This window comes from Eulemur rufifrons, chromosome 6, assembly GCF_041146395.1.
Source record: "Eulemur rufifrons isolate Redbay chromosome 6, OSU_ERuf_1, whole genome shotgun sequence".
NCBI lineage: Eukaryota > Metazoa > Chordata > Mammalia > Primates > Lemuridae > Eulemur > Eulemur rufifrons.
Window position 1 is genome coordinate 59634087 of NC_090988.1, and position 21213 is coordinate 59655299.

General features: G+C 48.4%; 3 protein-coding genes and 2 non-coding genes across 20 annotated transcripts in view; 3 read left to right on the plus strand and 2 right to left on the minus strand.

Annotated features, from left to right (window-relative positions):
• The window catches only part of TRIM66 (tripartite motif containing 66), a 61726-nt gene extending 60049 nt beyond the window's left edge, over positions 1–1677 (minus strand). Inside the window, exons 1-2 of the mRNA XM_069471130.1 lie at positions 695–1677; positions 414–596 (exon numbers count right to left, since the gene is read on the minus strand). Of these exons, the coding sequence (XP_069327231.1) occupies positions 414–419 (6 nt within the window). The 5' untranslated portion in view covers positions 420–596; positions 695–1677. The remainder of the gene's footprint in view (positions 1–413; positions 597–694) is intronic.
• Positions 1678–3042: 1365 nt separating this feature from the next.
• RPL27A (ribosomal protein L27a) lies at positions 3043–5871 on the plus strand. The gene is made up of 5 exons (XM_069469537.1): positions 3043–3060; positions 3449–3512; positions 3935–4010; positions 4705–4879; positions 5694–5871. The coding sequence occupies exons 1-5, from the start codon at positions 3058–3060 to the stop codon at positions 5820–5822; spliced, it is 447 nt and encodes a 148-aa protein (XP_069325638.1). The 5' UTR covers positions 3043–3057; the 3' UTR covers positions 5823–5871.
• Positions 4175–4304, plus strand: LOC138385603 (small nucleolar RNA SNORA3/SNORA45 family). The gene has a single exon (XR_011233823.1). It is a non-coding gene; the product is annotated as a small nucleolar RNA SNORA3/SNORA45 family (small nucleolar RNA).
• Positions 5455–5587, plus strand: LOC138385602 (small nucleolar RNA SNORA3/SNORA45 family). Its single transcript, XR_011233822.1, has one exon. It is a non-coding gene; the product is annotated as a small nucleolar RNA SNORA3/SNORA45 family (small nucleolar RNA).
• A 5246-nt stretch (positions 5872–11117) lies between the features above and the next one.
• DENND2B (DENN domain containing 2B) overlaps positions 11118–21213 on the minus strand; it is a 155713-nt gene continuing 145617 nt past the window's right edge. For 13 of the 16 annotated variants that reach the window (XM_069471132.1, XM_069471145.1, XM_069471133.1 and 10 more), the window contains 7 exons: positions 19678–19826; positions 16015–16192; positions 15710–15751; positions 14594–14705; positions 13774–14013; positions 12879–12965; positions 11118–11897 (listed from right to left, as the gene is read on the minus strand). In XM_069471132.1, the coding sequence (XP_069327233.1) occupies positions 11863–11897; positions 12879–12965; positions 13774–14013; positions 14594–14705; positions 15710–15751; positions 16015–16192; positions 19678–19826 (843 nt within the window). In that variant the 3' untranslated portion in view covers positions 11118–11862. The remainder of the gene's footprint in view (positions 11898–12878; positions 12966–13773; positions 14014–14593; positions 14706–15709; positions 15752–16014; positions 16193–19677; positions 19827–21213) is intronic. The other 3 variants (XM_069471141.1, XM_069471135.1, XM_069471137.1) reach the window with 1 other exon arrangement.

A 21213-nucleotide genomic window follows, 5' to 3' on the forward strand; every position in this document is an offset into this window, starting at 1 on the left:
ACCTCAGGAAACTGACCCACACTGAACAAACCCCACATGAGCTGTATGTTTAAGTCACATGGTTGCCTTATGAAGGAGGGATCTGGTTAGAAAACCAGAGCAGAGCCAGGCAACTATCCAGGGCATTCCCCCTACCCTGGAGATAAAACCATTGATGAGAAGAATGTTAGGTGTGCACAGACCCCAACATGGAGTTCTGGGTCCACTCAGGGAGACTTCTGGTGGACTGAAGGACAGGATGTAGCTCCTCTATAACCAAGCAACCTGGCGAACTATCCAGAAGGGGTGTCCTAGCAGAAGGGATGTACCAGAACCCTACCTCCACCCCTTGCACAGTCTTTGTCCTCACTTCAGGCCCCAGTTACAACACACCTGGTGGTTACCTCCCATTCCCAAGGCTCTGCCCACCTTACCTCCATTGACAGATTATCTTCCCAAGGGTAGTTTCCAGGCAACTCGGCTCATCTCCTGTGCATCTAGTAGCCAGTTCTGATGTCAAATAGAGGATGGTCTCTTCTTAGACCTTGCCTACCCCTCTCAAGACCCCTCTTTCTGCTGATAACATGCAGAAATGATTGTGAAACATGTGATTAAGCCTGAAGGAGTGATGAAGACCACAGTGCTGTGAGGTCAGAGAGGGAGTGGCCACTGAGGCAAAAGCAGAGAGAATAAAGGCCCAGGCTCCGTACCTTACCAGCTATGTACCCTCTGGAAAGTCACTCAGCTCCTCTGTGCTTCAGTTTTCTCATGCATAAAATGAGGCCGGTACTGCTGAATTCTCAGGCAGATGCATTTTGTAAACTGCAAGGTACTCTGAAAATGTTGTCTGTTATCATTGTGGACTGGAGTATTCTGGGAAGCAGAATATAAGATGGACCTTAAACACTGAGGAATATTCAATATATGGGGTCAGGAAGAGGATGGGCACTCAGGCAAGAGAAATGGCACTAGCAAAGACAAAAATGCAGAAGGGATGTACCAACATGGCTGCAATAGAAAGCAGGGGAGAAGCTGAGGTAAGGCTAGAGAGGAAGGCAGGCTGTATTCTGTCGGTAATAAGGAACTATTGAACTTTTTGATCAAGTAAGTAAAAGAATGAAAGTCATGTTTTGGGAATACTAACATGGTGGAGCTGTGAAGGACAGGGAAACTGGAGGAGGATTAGAATGCAGGCAAAGTGATCACAAGAGGATGTCAAAAACTCCAGATAAGAGATATGATGACGCTCTGAATGAAGGCATGGCACTAAGGCTTAAAAGGAGGGAGCAGATTTGACAGGTATAGAAACAAAAAGATATGATGACAGTCTATTAGAAGAGAGGGCTTGGGGACAATTTTCATTATCTTGGTGGACAACAGTGCCACTCACCAAACTATAGAATAAAGAAGGCAACAGTGAACAGGAAAGATTGAGTTCTTTGGATATGTTTGTCTGTAGAATGTTCAAGGGATAATAACCAGTAATTAAGTAACTATATGGGTGTGGAGCTCAGCACATAGAGATCTGAATGTGAATTGAAACCACCTAAGCCCATGTACTGTGAAAAGATAAGAGGGACACAAGGCTCAGGAACATCAACATCTAGATAGTGGGCAAAGAACCTGAAAAGAAGACTGAGAAGTGGCTAGAGAAGTAGGAGGAAGGCAAGAGTTTCTCTAGTAAAAGATGCCGAAGGATTAAAATACAACAGAAAGAACAAGTGGTATGAAGAATAGGAAGAGTCCATTCAGTTTGCAAACTGGTTCATTGATGACCTCAGTAAGAACAATTTCATTGAAGTAGTGGGGCTGAGAGCTAGATTGCAGTAAACAATGAACAGGAAGGTGCAAACACAGAGGATTTGTAGACTACTCTTTTGGGAAACAGCTGTAAAGGAAAGAGCAAGGGCAGTAGAGACAATGAGAAGTTAGGATATTTTAGTCAAAATATATTTTAGCTGAAGGGAGCAAGGCAGAGAAAAATACAGACACATAGAATTGAGTGGATGGGATCTTGAACACTGAAGAAGCAACTTAAGACTGCAGGGATGCCTCTTCCACTATTAGTGAAGAAAACTGAATGCATGCCAAGAACTAGGAGTTCATGGATAAAAGAAAACAATCCTTGAGCACATAAGGAATTTGGTCTAGTTGGGAAGACAAATGTATATCAGTAATTACGTAAGAGCTATCTATATACTAGGTTTTGTGGTAGCAAACGCGGGGAAGTGAGCAACGATGACCGCATGGGTCAGAGAAGCGTCACATAAAAAATTCTTGAATCAGGTCCAGGTTAGGCAGGGGTTGTCTGGTACAGGAGAGGAAAAGGTCACAATCGTGTTAAACAGATTCCGGAGAAAATTTCAATGTGGCGTTTAGAAAAAGCATTTACAGTGTCTGGATTAAAAGGACCATATAGCAAACAGGCACATAGGCCCCAGAAGCATAGCAGGTTGTTCAAACTTGAGAGGCCGCCCAAGACGATAGCACAAGGGCAAAGGACAAAGAAAAACGAAGGGCCCACTCCAGGCGTGCAGGTCCATAAGGACAGCATTTCAGGAGACGCCCAAGAGCGTCAAACCGAGCAGAGCGAGACGCCAGGTGGCCACAGAGGGTTTAACAGTGCCTCGTGCTCCTCGCTAAGGCCGGCAGACAAACGAGCAGACCACTAACAGGGGAGGTGCGTGGGACCGCCCAGAACTGGGTCATTTTGGGAAGAGCTAAGAGATACCGAGGCCCTTTGGGTGGGCCCGGGCAGTTCCAGGGCCCAGCCCATTTAGGGCTTGGCAGCGTGCAGCACAGCGCCCCAAGCTCCGCATTTCTCAACAGTTTTCAGTCTCCAAGCATGTTACAATCGTCTGTATCGATAAGAACTCGCCGGCATTACGCCAACCGCTCCCGGATGTGAGGGCGACGACTACAAGCAGGAAGAGGAAGCTGCCGGCGGCCACACAAAAATCCGCGAGACCAAAGAGGCTCCGCCCTTTGGACCGGAAGTGAGGCACATTTGCTCCGCCCCCATGCTTGAAATCTCGCGAGACTTCGCGAAAGCTTCCCTTTTCCGTCTCAGCCGCCGCCATGGTAGGTGTTTCTTTTCTTGCCTCCGCTTACGTGTTGGCCGAGGCCTCGCGCTGTACTGCAGTTGCCCCCAAGCGACCTACCCCAGGCCTTGGCCAGACTTTCCAGGCCTCACAGGGTCGATCGTAGGGCAGGATGGCCGGCGTGGGTCCGGGGCGTGGCGGGGAGCCTCGGGCCGCGTGTGTTCGGCCCGGCGTTCGGATGTCTTAAGCCACGCGGGCCCGAGTGCCACCCTGATGAAACCACAGGGCCCTGGACTAGTCCGTATTTTCAGTTTTACCGAATGCGCCAGAAGGTAGTTTTTGGGCCTACAGACCCACCTCAGGCTGGCAAGCATCTCCCTTTTCCCGTTTTCCTTAGGCCTTACCACTAAGCTCCTTTTTCCACGCAGCCATCCAGACTGAGGAAGACCCGGAAGCTTCGAGGCCATGTAAGCCACGGCCACGGCCGCATCGGTAAGTGCCGGCTTCCCCTCCTGGTCGGCCTAGCGCTCTCTCTTTCGAGTGCTTAGCTAGTCAGGATGTTTAGAAGTGGATTAGAGTAAGACCTTTTTGCAGTCAAGACAGATTGAGTTGGGCCGCTGTTGATTTTTTTTCGCTTTGAGGATTCTCTAGTATTCCAGTTATAGAGAATTTCATACCGGTGGAGGGATAAAAATTGAGCGGGATAGAGTATTGAATTAGTTGAAGATAAGGAGTGTTGTGACGTGGAACGCTGAAAAGATGTTTAACCCGAAGTCTTGACGGAATAGCAGTATTGAAAGAGGTAGTCTGGGAACAGTATAAGCAAGGGCACAGACAAGTGGGGATATTCTCTGCTTTTGCGTGAGATGGTATTGAGAAGGCTATTTTAGCCATGTAGCTCTGTATTCCTGCAGGCAAGCACCGGAAGCACCCAGGAGGCCGGGGTAATGCTGGTGGCATGCATCACCACAGGATCAACTTTGATAAATAGTGAGTATTCTTGGACTGCTTTTACTGACACTGATGGCTTGCTTGGGGGAGGTATAGGCAGAGGGGGCAGGATTAGAACATCTAAAGTCTGGAAGCAAGCCGCTTACTTTCGCCTATTGCTAGTTTTTACCAAGTTAACACTTGATGTGAATTGAGAACCTGCCATCGAGGCTAGAGTCACGCTTGGGTATTGGTTATTGCCTTAGTGTGCTAGAGTCCTCGAAGAGTAACTGCTGACCTTATTCACTGGCTGCAGTCCTCATGGCACAGTCAGTCACCAGGTTAGTAACATCCTTCAGGTTGACCTAAGCAACTGTTAGACTCACTTATATCCACAAATTAAGGAATGATATATTTTAACTAGTTCTTTAGAAGATCTTTATTATAAGAATGTGTAGATTTTCCATAGAATGCTGTCCAGTGACTTGAATTTTACTCTGGGCATTGCCTTTTTCTTCCTTAGTGATTGATCCTGGTTCTGTGAAATAAAGCTAACCTTTTTCCTCCTGATGGTGTTTGTTGGTTTGCAAAGACTTGTTCAATACGACAAATGAATTCACTGCTTGCTATGTGGTACTTGCTGTTCTGCACCAGTGAACAATTTACACTGTAATGGGGGAGATAACTATAAAGATGGTAAACATAGCTTCTTCGCTGGAGTGAGTTTACAAGGGTGGTTTCTTATTCTTCCCAGTCACCCAGGTTACTTTGGGAAAGTTGGTATGAGGCATTACCACTTAAAGAGGAACCAGAGTTTTTGCCCAACTGTCAACCTTGATAAATTGTGGACATTGGTCAGTGAGCAGACACGGGTAAATGCTGCCAAAAACAAGACTGGAGCTGCTCCTATTATTGATGTGGTGCGATCGGTGAGTGAATTGGGTATTCCTTTACAAAAGTCTGGTTTAGTCTAATCCATTTAATTTCCTTCCTGAAGTCTGTCTTATACTTACCAAGTTACATACCAGACATTTCCGCCCTTTGGTAGAATTATAGGTCACTGTGATCAAAATATAACTCTTCTCTGCTTTGCTCCCATTTTCCATCAGTAATCAGTACCTATTGTCATTGCCCAGGTTGTAACTAACAGGTTTGCATTTCTTGACTTGAGCTAGATAGCTACTTCTGGTCTTGAGGTACAGCTCTTGGCCTTCTGTTCCTCACAGAATAAAATCCTAATATGTTCAATTGTTATTCAAGGCCCTATGTTAACTGAAAAGATTTCTTCCACAGACATTTTTTTCGTGTATCATTGGGGTTCTGGTGCTTGTGTTAGTGTTGCCTCCTATGAATATGGAGGTAGTCTTTTTAAAGGCCAAAACCCTAGAGAGGATTTCAGTGTCCTTTGAGTAATTTTGGCCATCAGAACTTAAAGCATTGCTGGGAATATAGTTGTCCATTTTTGTTTATCAGGGGTAATTGAGGAGAGGGAAGTTTGTGCATTGCCGAGACTAGAGTCACATCTTGACACTGTGCTCTTGTCCTGGTGTGCTAGAGTTCTCGAAGAGAATCTGCTGGTCTTGATTCACTGGCGGGGGCAGTCAGTGCCCCCGTTAGTGCCCAGATCAGTAACATACCCTACCTGGGTTTTACTAAGTGGGTTGACAGGCATCTTTCTTCATACCATTAGGGAGCTGGTACCTGCTGTGGTATACTATAAATTCTTTTCTCTTTTTTTTCTAGGGCTATTACAAAGTTCTGGGGAAGGGAAAGCTCCCAAAGCAGCCGGTCATTGTGAAGGCCAAGTTTTTCAGCAGAAGAGCTGAAGAGAAGATTAAGGGTGTTGGGGGAGCTTGTGTCTTGGTGGCTTGAAGCCACATGAAGGGAGGTTCATTAAATGCTGACAAATGCTTTTTCCTTATGGTCTGAATAGGTTCTTTGGTGGCATCTCTGCCTTACCTATACATTGGGAACCCACCTAACAGGTTGTAGGAGTTAAGGATATGCGGGTATGGGCTCTTATACTTACCCCCCTCAGAAAGTACATAGTAAGATAGGACCAATACTTAGAGGCATTGTCCGGTTAAACATTTTCATTTATAAAGTGAAAATGATACCTGTTTATAATTGAAAGACCTAATGTGAAAGGACTATTTACATAGTGCTTTGAATTTTACAGTGAATGGGAGGATGTATTCTTAACTGTTCCATGTGGCTCAAAAGGGAACAGTGACAGGATTGAGGCAGTTCCCAATCTGAATTTTAAACATACCAGGGCATTCATATATGTCGAGTGGGCTAGATTCTGGAAAGCAGTTGACAGATTCATAGGTCCCTAAGCATCAGGGTCTTGTTCAAGGAGATAATCTTGAAACTGTTTTTTTTCTAGTCTGAAATATATCTTGTGGAAAAGATTGGGAAATCCTGAAGGCTAGAAACTGGAATTGGGTTTGATGATCAGTGTTTGCTTACAAATAGTATCCTCATAGATCATAAAGCAAATTATTATAATTTGCTCCTCCTGAGATTTTGAACTTTTTTTGACCCAAAATGACAGTCTAGAATCTGGGCAAAGCATAAATCACAAAGCAAATTATAATTTGCTCCTCCTGAGATTTTGAACCTTTTTTTACCCAAAATGACAGTCTAGAATCTGGGCAAAGAAATAATTAAGATGGCACTTATACTACTACTAGGTTTCAGTTGGTGGTTTCTTTAGTGTTCTGTGGGGTCATGCACGTGAAATTGTCTTCCATGAAAGTTGGAGGGCAGCACAGGAGGTGAGCAGCAGGCAAGGAAGCAAAGCTTCATCTGTATTATAGCTCATCCCCATCACATCAGCGCTGAGCTCTGCACCCTCCTACCCATGGAAAAATGGTCTTCCATGAAACTGATCCCTGGTGCCAAAAAGGTTGGGGACTGCTGCTTTAGGGAATGTTGGGGATTAAACAAGGAAGTACACAAGGGAGAAACTTAAGTTGACTTGGATAAGAATAGGAAAGAATTACAAGGAGTCAGGAAACCTTTATACAGTTGGGGCAATATTAAGTGGACTGTTTGGGTTTGCAGCTTCCATTATGGCATTGATGGAGAAAGGTAAAAAGGGCTCTCCATTAGAGCTTTTTGAAAGACTTACAAATAAGGAAGCTTGAGTCCAAGGATCTTCAACAGGTGGTCAGTAGTTAATAAGGAAGAGGCCCAATTTAATATTTGATTTCTACGTAGCAGCTGTGTGGCTTAGGCTTAGTGCGATTTCTGCATCTTTAAAATTTAGGCAAAAACGCCTGTTTGAGGATTGTGTGGAAAGTATGCGCTTGACTATCATGTTTGACTAGGTGACAAAGTGTAAATTTAAGGGAGCAGATTGAGTCAATTAACTATGTGATTGTCAAGGGAAATTGGTTCAAGCAGAGGGAATGGCAAAATGATGAGTTTCAGGAAACCCGCTTGGAAAGGTTATTAGGCAAATGGGAAGTGCTGTGGTGGCAGATGAGCCTGGAGAGAGATTACTTTGGCTGAGCTGTGACTGGGTTACAGTGGGAGGCTGGAGGCAGGACCAAGGAAATGGGATTTTATATGTCAGTTTGCAATGGGGCAACACAATGTTGTTGAAACAGACTGTTCCGTGTTATGAGCTTACCAAAATGGCTTTGAGTCTCAAGCCCACCCTGATGCCAGTGCTTGCTTGAGCCTACATTCACCAACATTTTTTCATGATACTGCCAAGCTTTGGCTTGTGCATGAGCTTCTCCCGAATGTGGGGAGCAGAGCTGTCACGCGCCCTCCAACTCGGTGGCATTCAATCTTTTACCGTTATAAGTTATGAAAAATGGTACCACTTAGCACGTAAGGTTGGCACCTGATTTTTTAAAAGCTTGAATTGCAAAGGATATAATTTCTGGCCTAATACGTGCTTTAAATACATTTTCGTTCAAATCTCGGGGCTGCAAATACAACTCGATTTATAGGAAATGTCTGCCGCATGATTTGCAAAAGCGGTCCTCATCAAAATCAGGTAAGTCAGATTTTAAGTTTTTAATGCAAATAAATGCATTAATCCCTATTCAGTGGCAAACTGGCCCAAGAGCAGTCAGCTGAAACCAGCCGAAAGTGCCCCATAGGCGGACGATGTGCGGCGCCCGCCAGCACTAAGAGTCAGGGATTCTAGCGGTGCTCGGCGCCCCCGCGGCATGTTCACCTTCCTGCACTGCCAGACCTTCAGCAGCGTCCTCCCCATACCCACCACGACTCACGTCTCCTCACCTCGTCCCCCAAAGCCACTTCCGGGTCACGCGACGTTCTGGTTCCGGGAGCATATTGATCTTTCCTCTACCCCCTCCCTCCCTTCGACCGGAAGCACAGTCAACACCATCTCCAGCCTCTCTCTCGGCTATTTCCGGCAGGCGGCTGGGCGGCCCGGCCCGCGGTGAGGGCGGTGAGGGCGGTGAGGGCGAGGCGGGAGTTTCAACTAGTTTCATCACCCCTAGTAAGAATATAGGGTAAGGTGTATATTTAATTCGTGGCTCTACTTTACATCCCAATTTTTAACTGTCATTCCCACTTTGTTTTTTGAAATACCCCGTTTGTGTATCACTGTAAGTCATTCTGGGTACAAGGTAGGGAGGTTATAAGTCTACATGTGAAATATAGAGTATTTTTAACAAAAATTTAACAGAGCTGTGACTGTAATTAGACTTACTTTCTTGGGCCCTGCAGTGGTTGGGATGTGGTTTGTCCCTGACAAGCTGATGTTGAAATCTGAACCCCAATGTGGCAGTGCTGGGCGCTGGGCCTCGTGGGAGGCATTTGGGTCATGGGGGAGATCACTCACCAATAGATTAATTTCCTCCCTGCAGGGTGAATGAGTTCTGCCTCACTCACCCTGGAGTGGATTAGTGGAGAGTGGGTTGTTAAAAAGAAGTCTGGTTTCCTAGGTTTCTCCCTTGCTTCCTTCTTTTGCCATGTGATTTTGCACACACCGGGCTGCCCTTCTTACCTTTCTGCTTTCCATCGTGAGTTGAAGCAGCCTGAGGCCCTCTCCAGATGCAGCTGCCTAGTCTTAAACTTTCCAGCCACCAGAATTGTGAGCCAAATAAACCTCTTTTTAAAGAGAAATCTAGCTTAGAATCTAACTCTATTTACAGATAATCAAAAAGGTTTGTTTTTTTTCTTCAGTTTTCATATACTTCTCAATTTTCTAGGATTCCAACTATTATTTAAATCAGGGGAAGCTCATACTTTGTTTTGTTCACATTATCAAAAATTGTTCATTTCAGAAAACTCCCTCATCACTGATATAACTACTCAGTGGTATCTGAGTTGCTAATACAACACACTTAGCATGCGTAGCTATAGCATTCACAGTTCTGTGTACAGGTAGGTGTAGGCATCTGACTTCATGATATCTTCTAGTACAGTTGTGCCTGAACATTACATATTTATTTAAACATGTTATTTTATAACAAAATACTTCCCTTTTATTTCTCCCCTTTTATATTACAGTTAAGGTATGTTTAAGCAGGTTATATTATCTATGAAGTTCATTTCAGGGTGGTAAAGGGGAGAGTTATAGTATTTGCTAAAAAAAAAAAAAAAAAAAAGAGAGAATCAACTGATAGGGTTGAGAATCATTGGTTTAGGGGTCCAGAGATCATGAGAAAGCAGAACTTGGAAAAAAGCCCTGAACACTTTTTGTCAACCCCAAACCATGCCCACTGTACATACACTCTCCTCTCCCCCATAAGGCTGCTGTGCCTTGGCCACAGCAATCACTGTATGGGCCCTTGCAGCCCATTCCAAGCCATTATGTGCCAGCATCAATTTTCTGAATTGGGATAAGAGCTGCAGCCATAGTAGGAGGTAGGAGACATACTCCTCTGGGATTCACTCAAGGGTTCAGATGTACTATATTTTATAGATAAATAAAAATGTCAAAATTTACAAGAAAAGGATTGACACCTATACATCTTGTGATCTGATCACATGAACCACATTAAAACGAGGGCGGGAGGGGCAGGGGATGAGGCGGGGAGAGAGAAAGAGAGAGAACCTTTGGGGAACTTAAATTTTTTTATTATTGAGGAGTCTACTTCTATGACTGTCATGAAGCCCAGGCCGAGTTAACAGCGATGAGTTCTGGAGGTAAAAACGTCCCACTCTGAATTTTCTGGTTATAATTCCTGTCTTCTCTCTTGATCTCAACTGAAAACCCAGACTCATGAGACATCAATCCCTGCTCTTCTATTCCTGGCAAATGGCAAAGCCAGCTATGCAGGAGGATTTTTCAGAGGAGAAAATGACTGTCTTCCCAGAAGACAAGCCCTCCACTTTGCTTTATGAGGCAGAGAACAGCCCCAAAGCATGAACAGGGATAGGCTGGGGCCTGTGCAAGTCTCAGTGGAGATGTGGGGGAGGGAGAGAAGAAAACTCAGGATGGGATCATCTCCTGTTTAAATTGGTTAGGGTGGTAGGACAGGAAAACTTTACTCCAAGGTTCAACTCCTGTCAGCCCTAAACCCAATACCAATGAAAACAGTCGCAGCTTAATGGCTCATCCTGGGAGTTTTCAAGGTCTCTGGTCTACCAAGGCCTTGCTGGGTAGAAAGCTGAAGCCATCCTTATTCCCCACCTTGCTTCTCTCCTTGCTATTCCATGGAAGGTAGCAGAACTTTCTGTATAAAAACCTAAGGTTCCAATGGAGAAAATCATTCACAAAGTGACATGGAAAAATCATAGGTAATGGGTCAATGTATGACCAAGCCCTGGGCTGGCATTAGCTTAGCTTCTTCACTCCACCAACATCAGGATACCCAGGGATGTCTCAGGGGCCTCAGACTGAATAGGGAAATGTTAATACTCACCTAGTAATGAAGCCAAAAGGCAGACAACATTCTTTCCATCACTGAAAATATTTAAGTGGAGTCTGAACAGTTGGCTACTAGAGTGGGAAGCTGAACTAGAACAACGATGAGGTATCTTCTCTTAAAACCAGTCATATAAACTCAGACCAGAGAACTCAATTTCAGGGGCAGTCAGTGACTCATGCTGAAGCCAACCCCTTAAATAACTCAATTCCCTGCATGATGGTGTTTCATCCCTGAGTGGCCAGTCTCAGCTCATTCACAGGAGAGAGAACTCTAAATAATGAAGCCAAGGAACACATGAGGCTCTGGGCCCAAACAACTGTACACTGTTTATTGAGAACACCCGTAGATGGTGGGAAGGAGGGATCCCCTGTACCGCATCATGGCCACCACTGACTGCGAGCCGGGCCCAGAGAGCACTGGCAGGGCTGTGGGGTGGGCTTCCCATGACTCACTGACCATCTCAGAGGGTAGGAGGAGTAAGAAGACCAGGCTCAAGAGCCTGGTACCATGCTGCAAATGGGGACTGATTGGCCTTTGCCTTTCAAAAACAGAGGGCTGGGAGGGGGACTGCCAGAAAAAAATAGAAACTCTAAGATTTAAAAAAAAAATAATAGTCCTCCTGTACATAACAAGACTAGCATCTGCTCTCCAGGGCCCGAGACTGGCAGCAGGGGCCGCAGGCAGGGAGGCAGGCCGAAAGCCTCCAGGGAAGATCAGTGGTTGGGCTGAGACAGTCAGCTGCACATAGTTGGCCAGTCACAAGCACCCAGCAAAACTTCATCCATGCTCCGGCAGGACAGGAAAGCACCCGGCCCCTTGGGAATATACAAATATTTACCATATTCTCTTTGCTTGTTACAAAAACAGTTAAGAAAGCTTACAGCAGATTATTTACAAACAGTATCCTGGGATATTGTGAAGGCAGAGATGGGCTGGCTTGGAGGATGGGATCTGCGGGGGCAGAGCAGCCACAGGGTCCCAGGCTGGGCCCTCTCCTCAGGCTCCAGGCTCTGCAGGGCACTGGACTCTGCTACTGAGAAAGGGGGTTAATTCTTCTTGTGGAGGAACTTCATTTTGTTGCCTGTGGGCCAGAGAGGACAAGAGTGAGAATATTTCAGTGTCATCTCTTCCAACCTCCATCCCTTCTCCTTCTTGCAGCCCTAACCCTCTCAGTGGGAGAGAAGGGATTAGAAAGACTGCATTATAGCTCTGACAGGTCTGATCCAGGGTGGTGAAAACACTGGAGAGCTCTAATTAGGGGCACTGGTATTAAGCACTGTGCCTTTGGGTAAGCCACTTAACCTTTTTGGCCTCCATATCCCTTCAAACGGAGATGCTATGATTCTATGATCTCGCTGGCTGAGCACCCTGAAGGGAGTGGAGCTTTGCAGGAAGGGCACTCTGGCACTACTTTTGTAGACCTCGTATGGCCTAGATGAAGAAAGCTCACTGGCTCTAATGGCCCTCATATTCACTCAGGAAGGAGTGGCACACAGAAAGACCTGCCTTATGGGAGAACCTGTGGTTCTCTTTGTTCTGCAGTTTGATAAGTACAGGAGACCCTCTCTGTGGGTCCTGCATTCATGGATTCAACCAACCGCAGATCAGAAATACTTGGGGAAAAAAATGGATGGTTGCGTCTGTACTGAACATGTACAGACTTTTCTTGTCATTAATCCCTAAACAATACAGAGTAACAACTATTTACATTGTAGTAGGTATTATACATGATCTAGAGATAATTAAATATACAGGAGAACATGCTTAGGTTATATGCAAATACTACCCCATTTTATATCAGGGACTTGAGCATCCATGGATTTTGATATCTGGGGGAGTCCTGGAACCAAGCCCCCACAGATAGGGAGAGATGACTTTACTATGCTAAATGCCCTTGGAGCACTGGCTGGGAACCTTCTCTTCACCAAGGGATCCCATCCTGTTCTGTCTACAGCCCCGATATAAACACCTGTCTGCAGTGGGTTAGAATATTCTGGGGCACAGATCCCCAGCCCCTCCCTTCTTGCTGAACATCTGTCTCATCAGTAACAAGGCTACTTACCCAAACCTCGGAGAAACTTATTCATGCCACTCTGTTCAGTGTCCGGGAGTTCCTCTAAATACTGCTCTACTCGCTGCTCAAACAGGCCTAGGCGAGAAGAGAAACAGTAACAGGGAAGAGAACAGTCACTGCAGGGAGGGAAGGAGACCATGGGCACAGATGCCACAAAAGAAGAAACCAAGCATCTGGGATTGTAATTTGTATCAAAACTCTCTTTAGTGACATCTCACAGGTGTTCGCTGCTAATAGCAAAAAGACCCAACTTGATACCCTGCCTCAAAATGCTCATTCCTGAGCTACACTATGTGAGGATGCCACCCCTTATGGCAGAGCTGGCCTGAGTGGACACCGCTAGCTTCTTCTAGACCACTCTACCATGTTGTCCCAAAAAGGTTTGTTACACTAAGTGGACAGCATTAATGAACAGAAGAAATAATAACCTTGAGGTTAGACAGAAAAAACTTGAGATAAGATAACCACCTGCCTTAAATGGGGACTGCTACCAACCTAAGACAGCTAGCCCAATTCTAAGAGATCTCCCAAACCCTAGGTTCTCAGAACACACCGAATTGCTCAGTCTGGTTCTTTTTTCTGAATAAGAAGGGCACCTAAGGAGATGGGCAACCACCAGCATGCTGCTCTTAGGTAGGGACTAGTGCCACTCTAGCCACATGGCTCCAGCCTGTGCACAGCCTTGTGAAGGCATCGACTGGGACAGAAGGAGAAGAAAGCTCCCTTGGAAGTTTCTAACAGAAGAATATGGGCATTAACAGGCCTGGCCCCAGCTGATGCCCAAGACCTTCCATCACAGCGCCTAGTTATGCTGCCCTGCTAGTGGCAGAAGCGTTAGAGAAGAGGGCCCACAGCTCCCAACCCCAGGCTCTTCTGGCCTTACCCTTTGCCCGACACTTTCTTAGCTCTCTGTCTTGGATGAAGCCAGCAAACATCTGAGATTCCATAAAAACCTCCAGAAAACGGCGGATGCTTTTGGAAGCCACAGACTTGCGGAAGGCCTCTCGCTGAAAGGCCCTCTCCCCCTTCTCACTCTGTGTCAGGAAGAGGGAGTAGTGCCCAACAGTCTCCACAAAGAACCGGATAAACACCTCTGACACCAGCCCATTGAGGGTATTACATTCTGCAAGGGAAAAGAAAATCTTTGAGGTTCAGGTCAAGAGCCTACAAGGCCTTCCCCCAGTCTCCAGCCGGTGTAGTGTTCCTCTCCCATTAAAACTTCCAGCCAGTACCCCTCTCCTGTTCTTGAAACTGTATCTCCTGTGCTCATGGGCTTATAGTATAACTAGCCCATGAGCTCCTGGAGGTCAGAAACTGTGCTCTGAACGTGGAAGTTGGCAAATAATTGCTGGATGAATGAAAGTAGAAGTCAGAGACCAGAGCTCCACTTTCCTCACATCCCTCACCCTGTGTGATCTTCCTGGCCTCCCAGGAAGTTCCCTCCATCTCCTGCAATGGCTTAAGGGAAAGCCTGAGAGACAGGAATAATTAGTTTCCTGTCAACAAGAAAAGTCTCTGTAGTTATCACGTCTTTGGGTTTTCCTTCCCAACTCTCCTGGGGTAGAGAAGACACTAGAGGGAGACCAAGGTCCTGCAGCTGGAGCCTCATCAATCAGAAAGGGTCTGTGCACAGAAACATAGTCCCCGCCTGTGAGGCCCAGACCCCGAGCAGAGCTGATTCTGCCCCAGCAAGCCTTCCTTACCATCATCGGAGTCACTGTCAGAGTCCTGGGAGATCAGTTCATTCTTCCTCTCTAGAGCCTGCTCCAGAGCTGCCTGTAACTTCCTAGGTAACAATGTGTCCTCATCATCCATCTGCAGGAGAAGGAAAAACCACCGCGATGATAATCGTAGCCAACACTGACTGAGCACTTACTTGCTGTGTGCTGAGCCCTGTTCAAAGAGCTTACATATATAATCTTGTTTAATTCTCCCCATAGCCCTGATAACTATTATCAACCTTCGTTTTAAGATGAGGAACTGAGGCACAGAAAGGTTAAGAAACTTGCCCAAGGTTACATAGATAAAAAGTGGTAGAACCGGTGGCATTCACTGCCCATTGTGATCAGGACCAGCCAGGGGTTCCTACCCCAACACCCCAACTCCCTAAATTCCTTGATCTTCAGCTCCAGGTGGGAAGTACAGCTGGCTCAGGGCAAGAAGATGGTGGCCCACCCTGTGTCTCAGGGATGAGGTCAGTCTGTCATTCCTGTCACCATACTCTGGTCCAGTGCCTTGCACCCAGGAGTCCTTAGCACTGTGAGTGGCATGTAACAGTAATTTCCCAGAGAGGACGGCACGGGGGTGGGCTCCTCTGTAGAATGCCAGGAGGATTTCTATGACTAACAAAGGCTTTTTGCGGCCGATGACAGTGATTGCAAGCCTGTACATTACGCAGCACTCAATGCTTATTTGTGTGATCCCCCAGCAACATTTAAGGCAGGTGTTATCACCATCCCTGCTGTACAGATGAGAACACTGGCTCAGAGAAGTTCGGAGGCCTGTCCGAGACCACGTGGCTCAAAGGTGGTGGAGCCCAGTGATCAAGTCTTTGGACGTCCAGGCCATGTTCTTCAAATTCACACACTGTCTTCCAGAACCTGACGATGCCAACTAGAAAGGCAGATCCTGCTGAGGTCAAGGCTCCTAAGATCAGCTTCTCCCCACCCCTGTCTGTTCCGTGAGTGGGGAACCCAGAGAGCTCAACAAGCAGGCTGTGAAGGTTGAGCAGTATTCATGACAGTGGGGTAGTAGGGAGCCTGGGTCTACCAAAGGCCCACCCTAGGGCAGGCCAAGGTTCTACGGCGTGCTGCTCTCACCTGTCGGATGAATCGGTCAGATCCCAGATTCACCATCAGCGCCTGGGAAAAGGAGTCATTAGTGACAGTGGTTCAGGGTATGAGTCCTACAATGCCCTCTGCCAGGCCTCCAGACCTCCCAGGTTCCCAGGGTCAGATAACAGAAATAACTCCAGCAAGGGATAGAACTCCCAGGGAGAAAGGATGAGAGCTGGGTAGAGAGGCCCAGAGACCACAACTAAGAAGATTCCCAACAGCCTCTCTTCCCTTTCCCTCTTCCCTCCCCTCAACCTCCCTTCCCTCAGCTGGCTCCCCAGGTGGCTCACCTCCTCCACAGGCAGCTCCTTCAGTTTGGGGAGGGAGCTGGAGAGCAGGCCAACCAGGAAGGGTGTAGGACAGCAGACGATGTCAATCATGGAGGCCGGGAGGACAGGAATGAAGGTGTGCTGCCAGGAGAAGGGGTAGAGCAAGGCCACCACTGCATGGGAACAGCTGGAGAGGGTACTGATGGGCGGACAGACAGAGAGACAGAGCACCTGAGTCCAGGCCCAGCACCTTAGAGAGCTACTGGAGGCTCAGGACATCCTTGGGATCCTTGGGTAGTAAACCCCCCAGTGCAACAAAAATGCCAATGGGGCTTGGTGGCCTGGGTTGGACCCTGCAGACTGGTGAAGCCCCCACTTTCCCATTGCTTAGGGCCTCAAGGACACTGGTGCAATCCTCTTTGGGGACTCTACTTACAAATAACCCTGAAGGTATATAGCAACACTTGAGCACACAAAGGACTCACACTCACACGTAACCAAGGGCCACCCAGATGCACAGGTGGGCTTGACCTGGTGTGGGAGTATCAGCTCAGGCCGGGAAGTACGAAGGGTAGGATGAGCAAGAGTTGCTCACAAATCCACAACATGTAAGAGCAGGAAGGGCCTCAGAGGTCATCTTATCAATTCTGCATCTCACAGCCGGGGCCAGCAATACCAAGGGTCAGCTTGGTCAAGTGTCAGAGCTGGGACACAGGCGGTTTTGCTGCCTCCCAGCCCAGCATTACTTGTACTGCTCTCACCCTCTTGCCTTCTATTCCTTTCTCCCCTTAACTGGAAACAGTGGTCTGACAAAGGAGCACTGAGTGCAGAGAAATCAGAAGGCGAGGCAGCTGGCACCATTCTTAGCAGGCCGAGAGGGCCCACTCCCACTTTCCCTCCCAAGCTCCAGAGCAGCCACAAGTCCCAGTGGGGTCACCCTTCTCACGACTGAGGAGCCCGAGAGGGCTGGCTGCCTGAGCTGACCAACAGATGGGAGACGGAAGGACAAGCCCTAGGGTGGCAGCTGGAATGTACAGAAGTGAGCACACACTCCCCACGTATGCTGAGGGCTGGTGTGGGGCACCAGGGAACACAGGAGACACACTGGCCTGAAGGACCCCCGTCTGTCAGGAGGAGAGTCAAACTGGAGCCCATATCACAGATGAGGAGACAGAGGCCCGGAGCCCAGCCCATTTCCAAGCCTGACTTTCCCTCTGCACCCACTGGCTGCACCTGTCAGCCGTAAGAGCCCTGAGCTCTACCTAAGCAGCTCCAGCATGGATTCTTACCCTCTCACACCCACCGCTGAGAGAACACGGGCCCCACCTCTGACAGAAACAAACTCCCTTTGCTAGAAGGACCTCTGGATGCTCACAAGTGCTTGTCAGCTTTGCCTGGCTGTCCTGCCACCCTGTGCACACCTAAAATACTGCTGGGCCTTGAGACAGAGATGTAGGGGTCCTGGCCCTGGTAGCCCCTCCCCTGGGATGGCAGCTCCCCACCCCCCGAGAAGAGTCATCTGAAACAGATCTGGGAAAGGCCTGGGGCAGGATCAGGGGCCTGATCTCCACAATCCCCTCCAATGGACCTGGGGTTTGGGGGGCAGAAGGTTTTGTACAACCCTTACAGCCAATGAATGCGGAGCCTGGGCACCCTTCTCACCACCCCCACATCAGAGTTAGGCAAGAGGGACAAAGAACTTTAGGAAACCTAAAACATGAGCAGTGGAACATGAGCTGGCTGGACCTACCTCTCCCGTCTCCAGTCAGGGGCAGACTCTGAGTGTACAGTAGAAAGGACATCTTTTCTAAGACCCAAGACTGGTAGAACTTGAATACTGAGCCAGGCCAAAAACAGGACCCTGGGATGTTTCCTCCCAGAATGGTCCTGGAATGTGAGAGGCAGCTGCAAGCACAGGAAACAACAGCTGTATTCATAGCCCTGGAGAGGCTGTGCTGGGGGTGGTGGCAAAGAGGAGGCTCAGCACTGAGTGAGGGGTGAATCCTTCAAGACAGGAAATTTCAGGGGCTGTTAGGAGCCACTACGGCCAGGCCAGGCCAGCACACCATAGCTAGGCAGTCAGGGACTTTGCTGGCAGAATTCAGTAGGTGGGGGCCTCTTAGAGCTGCCATGCTCAGCTACTTCCAGCTGCTGGGCTGGGTCCCTTCATAAGGGCCTGATGGGCCCCATGAAACACCTAGAACTGCGGGTAACAGAAGCACCGAGGCTGTGATGAGAACAAGTGAGTGATGGTTTTCATTTCTAAATGCTGGCACTCTCTGGAAAAGTCAGCAGCTCTGGTTTTTCCTTCTCCTTTCTTCTGGGCTGAAGGTGGGCCTGGGTTCCTGCCCCATGAGGGCAATCGGGAGTCTATTTCTCCTGTTCCTCCCAACTACCCCTCATATATACAGAAGGAGACACCTCTGGGATTTGGTGCTCAATGGGGAACAAACCAAAAAGAGGATTTTTCTTACATATGCTAAGGCACATAGCAGGTGGCTTAATTAATGTCTAAATGACTGAATTAATTCCACCACTCCAGAGAAACCACTGCTTGGGATGGACTCTTTGAGAAAAAGAAGGTACAATGTATTGTCAAGATCCCATTCTCTCCTGCCTGTCTTACCCCTAACATATACTTTTAAAAACTCAATTAATTAATTTATTTTTTATAAAGATGGGGTCTCACTATGTTGCCCAGCCTGGTCTTGAACTCCTGGCCTCAGGTGATCCTCTCTGCCTCAGCCTCCCAAAGTGCTGGGATTAGAGGTGTGAGCCACCACACCTAGCCACTTTTTTTGTTTTTTTAAACCTCAGCTGCCTAGAAGGTCTTCCTCCCTGGAATACCTTATATCCAGTGACCACCTCTTCTGCACCCTTCCCATGGCCACAACCAGACCGGCTAGGCACCTCTACCTCTAAAAACCACAAACGCCAACATTTTAGACCAAAGCCTGAGATCTATCCAGCTCTTTTCTATTCCTCCTAAAGTGGCTCCCCCCTCCCTCCCTCCCTGGCCCCTCCAGGCCCCGGACACCCTCTTTTCCCTGGATTGACTGTCCCACCTTCCTGCCACCACTCTACTCCCCACATCCTCTCATCCACCTTCACAACTTCCTGAGCACCCAGCGCTGTCACTCCACTCAGCTGCCTTCTCCAGGGGACACCTCAGTTGGCCCCTCACTAATGGCTCAGCGCTCCTCATGCTGTCCCCAGTTAGTGCCCTGGCCCCTTCCTCACTGTGGCTCTTCTGAGAGCTCATCACTTTCCTCAAAGTCAGCATCCCACAAAGAGGGCCTCACCTCCCCCTCCAGAAGAAATGCCGCCATAAGCTGGAAATCTCCTTAGTTTCTTAGCTTTCTCCATATAGATATGTCTGCACCTGTACAATCTTGGCTACTGCAAAGGAAGAAAAGTCCCCCCTCTTTTCTCAGGCCAAGTCCTCCATAGGGCTCTCAATCCTGCCATCTGTGAGCTCCTGAACTATGCCCCTCAACTATCCTCTCTTCCTTGGTTTGCTAACCTTTCACCTTTCCATTCGGTCTTGATCTCACCACACACACGCGTACACAGACACACCCGTGCCGATACCACAGTCTCTGGTATACTAGGTCTCATCAACACTTGTTGAATTAGTTAGTGGGTGTGTCACCCCCTCTTCTTCCTTGCCCTGGGGGGCCCTACCTGAGCTTATCTGCCACAAAAATGACCCGGCGCTCCAGCAGCAGCGAGGCAAAGATGCGGATGAGCTGGCGCACGCTGAGGCAGGTAAAAAGGCACTCAAAGTCCACATGCTCCAGCCGCGAGTCCATGGGCCGCCGCAGCTCTAACACCTGCAGGAGAGCAACGGAAAGTGGTGCCACCCTGGGCCCCGACACAAAGCAACTGGAGGCTGGTTTCCCCTTCCTGCTCTCTTGCCAAGTGTCTCCAACCTACCCCACTATGCAACAAGACCCAGTGTCCCCTCCCTACGGACCACAGCTCTGCCCCATAGCACTCAGACACCCAGACTGCGGCTGGGAGGACCATGAACCAGAAGGAAGGAGTTGAGGAGCTATGCACCAGATCTCAGGCAGGGAAGAGCTGGCTGCTCCAGCAGATAATGAAAAGGAGGGAACCACACAGCCTCAACTGTAGGGTCCTTCCCGCCCTTTTGCCCATCTCCCCAGACAAAGGATCGGCCCCCATGATGATCAGACCCCACAAGCTATCACTGCTCTCCAGGCCACGGTAAGAGCGACATCTGCACATCCCAGGACTCTATTCTCAGCCATCTCTGGAAAGGCAATGCTGGTGTCCTTGTGGCCACTCCCTTTCCTGCTAGAAGGAGTTTCCTTCCAGAGTCTATGTTTGTCCTGCCATCCTGGCCTTTATCTTCATCATCCTAACTCCCATGCCAGGCACAAGGAAAACACAAAGAAAGGGCTGGCCATTCTACAACCCTGCCAGGAAGCAGGACTGTCTTATCAGGGCCAGGCCTAGCTCTCTTCCCTCCAAAGGCTGCTCCCAAGGTCAGTGCTATGGCATGAGCTGTCACTTCTCTGGGGACAGTCACAGGGGTGGAGGGTAGCAGCTGACCCAAGCAGTGCAAGCAAGAGGAATCCTCAGGCTGTGCCGAAGCAGCTGTCACTGGGGCCTGCCCAGTCTCATCCTTGGTCCCTGAGTGTCTGTGTGCAGCAGGGACACGCAGGCCTCCTGAGAACTAGAGTGAGAAACCAGTTCTCTCTTATAGCCCTATGGTATCAGAGCTAATGTTCTGTAAGGGTTTTTTACCCTACATCATCTCATTTGTTCCTCAGCGTTCAAGTGAGTGAAGGAGCTCTAACTCCTAGCTCAGCCTTCATCCTTCTGGGCCCCAGAGAGACCGCACAATGGGCAGAGGTTGCTGTACCAATCTGTTTACACTGCCTCTCCTGACGGACAGGGAGCTCCCAGAAGGCCCGGATTAGCACAGTGCGGGGTACGCTCCAGATGCTCGGTGAATGTGGGCTGAAGGAATGCCACACCACAACTATACCTGCTCCAGTCCCTGTCCCCACCTGGGAAGATGTCACAAGCTCCCTGTACACAACCCAGCAGGCCCTGCTCTCCAGCACCCGGCCTGCACTCCCACTGCCCCAGGGTCCAGTGCTCCCAGGATCAGGAGTTCCCACAGGCTGCTCCCATGCCCTGGGCCTCTTCATTCATCCCTGCCCTCAAGGAGACCAAGCCCAGTGGGGC

Excerpts from the sequence above, each read along its gene's own strand:
- RPL27A (XM_069469537.1), top strand. Across the intron at positions 4,011-4,704 it reads AGGATCAACTTTGATAAATA|TCACCCAGGTTACTTTGGGA; the intron begins GTGAGTATTCTT and ends TATTCTTCCCAG. Across the intron at positions 4,880-5,693 it reads TTATTGATGTGGTGCGATCG|GGCTATTACAAAGTTCTGGG; the intron begins GTGAGTGAATTG and ends TTTTTTTTCTAG.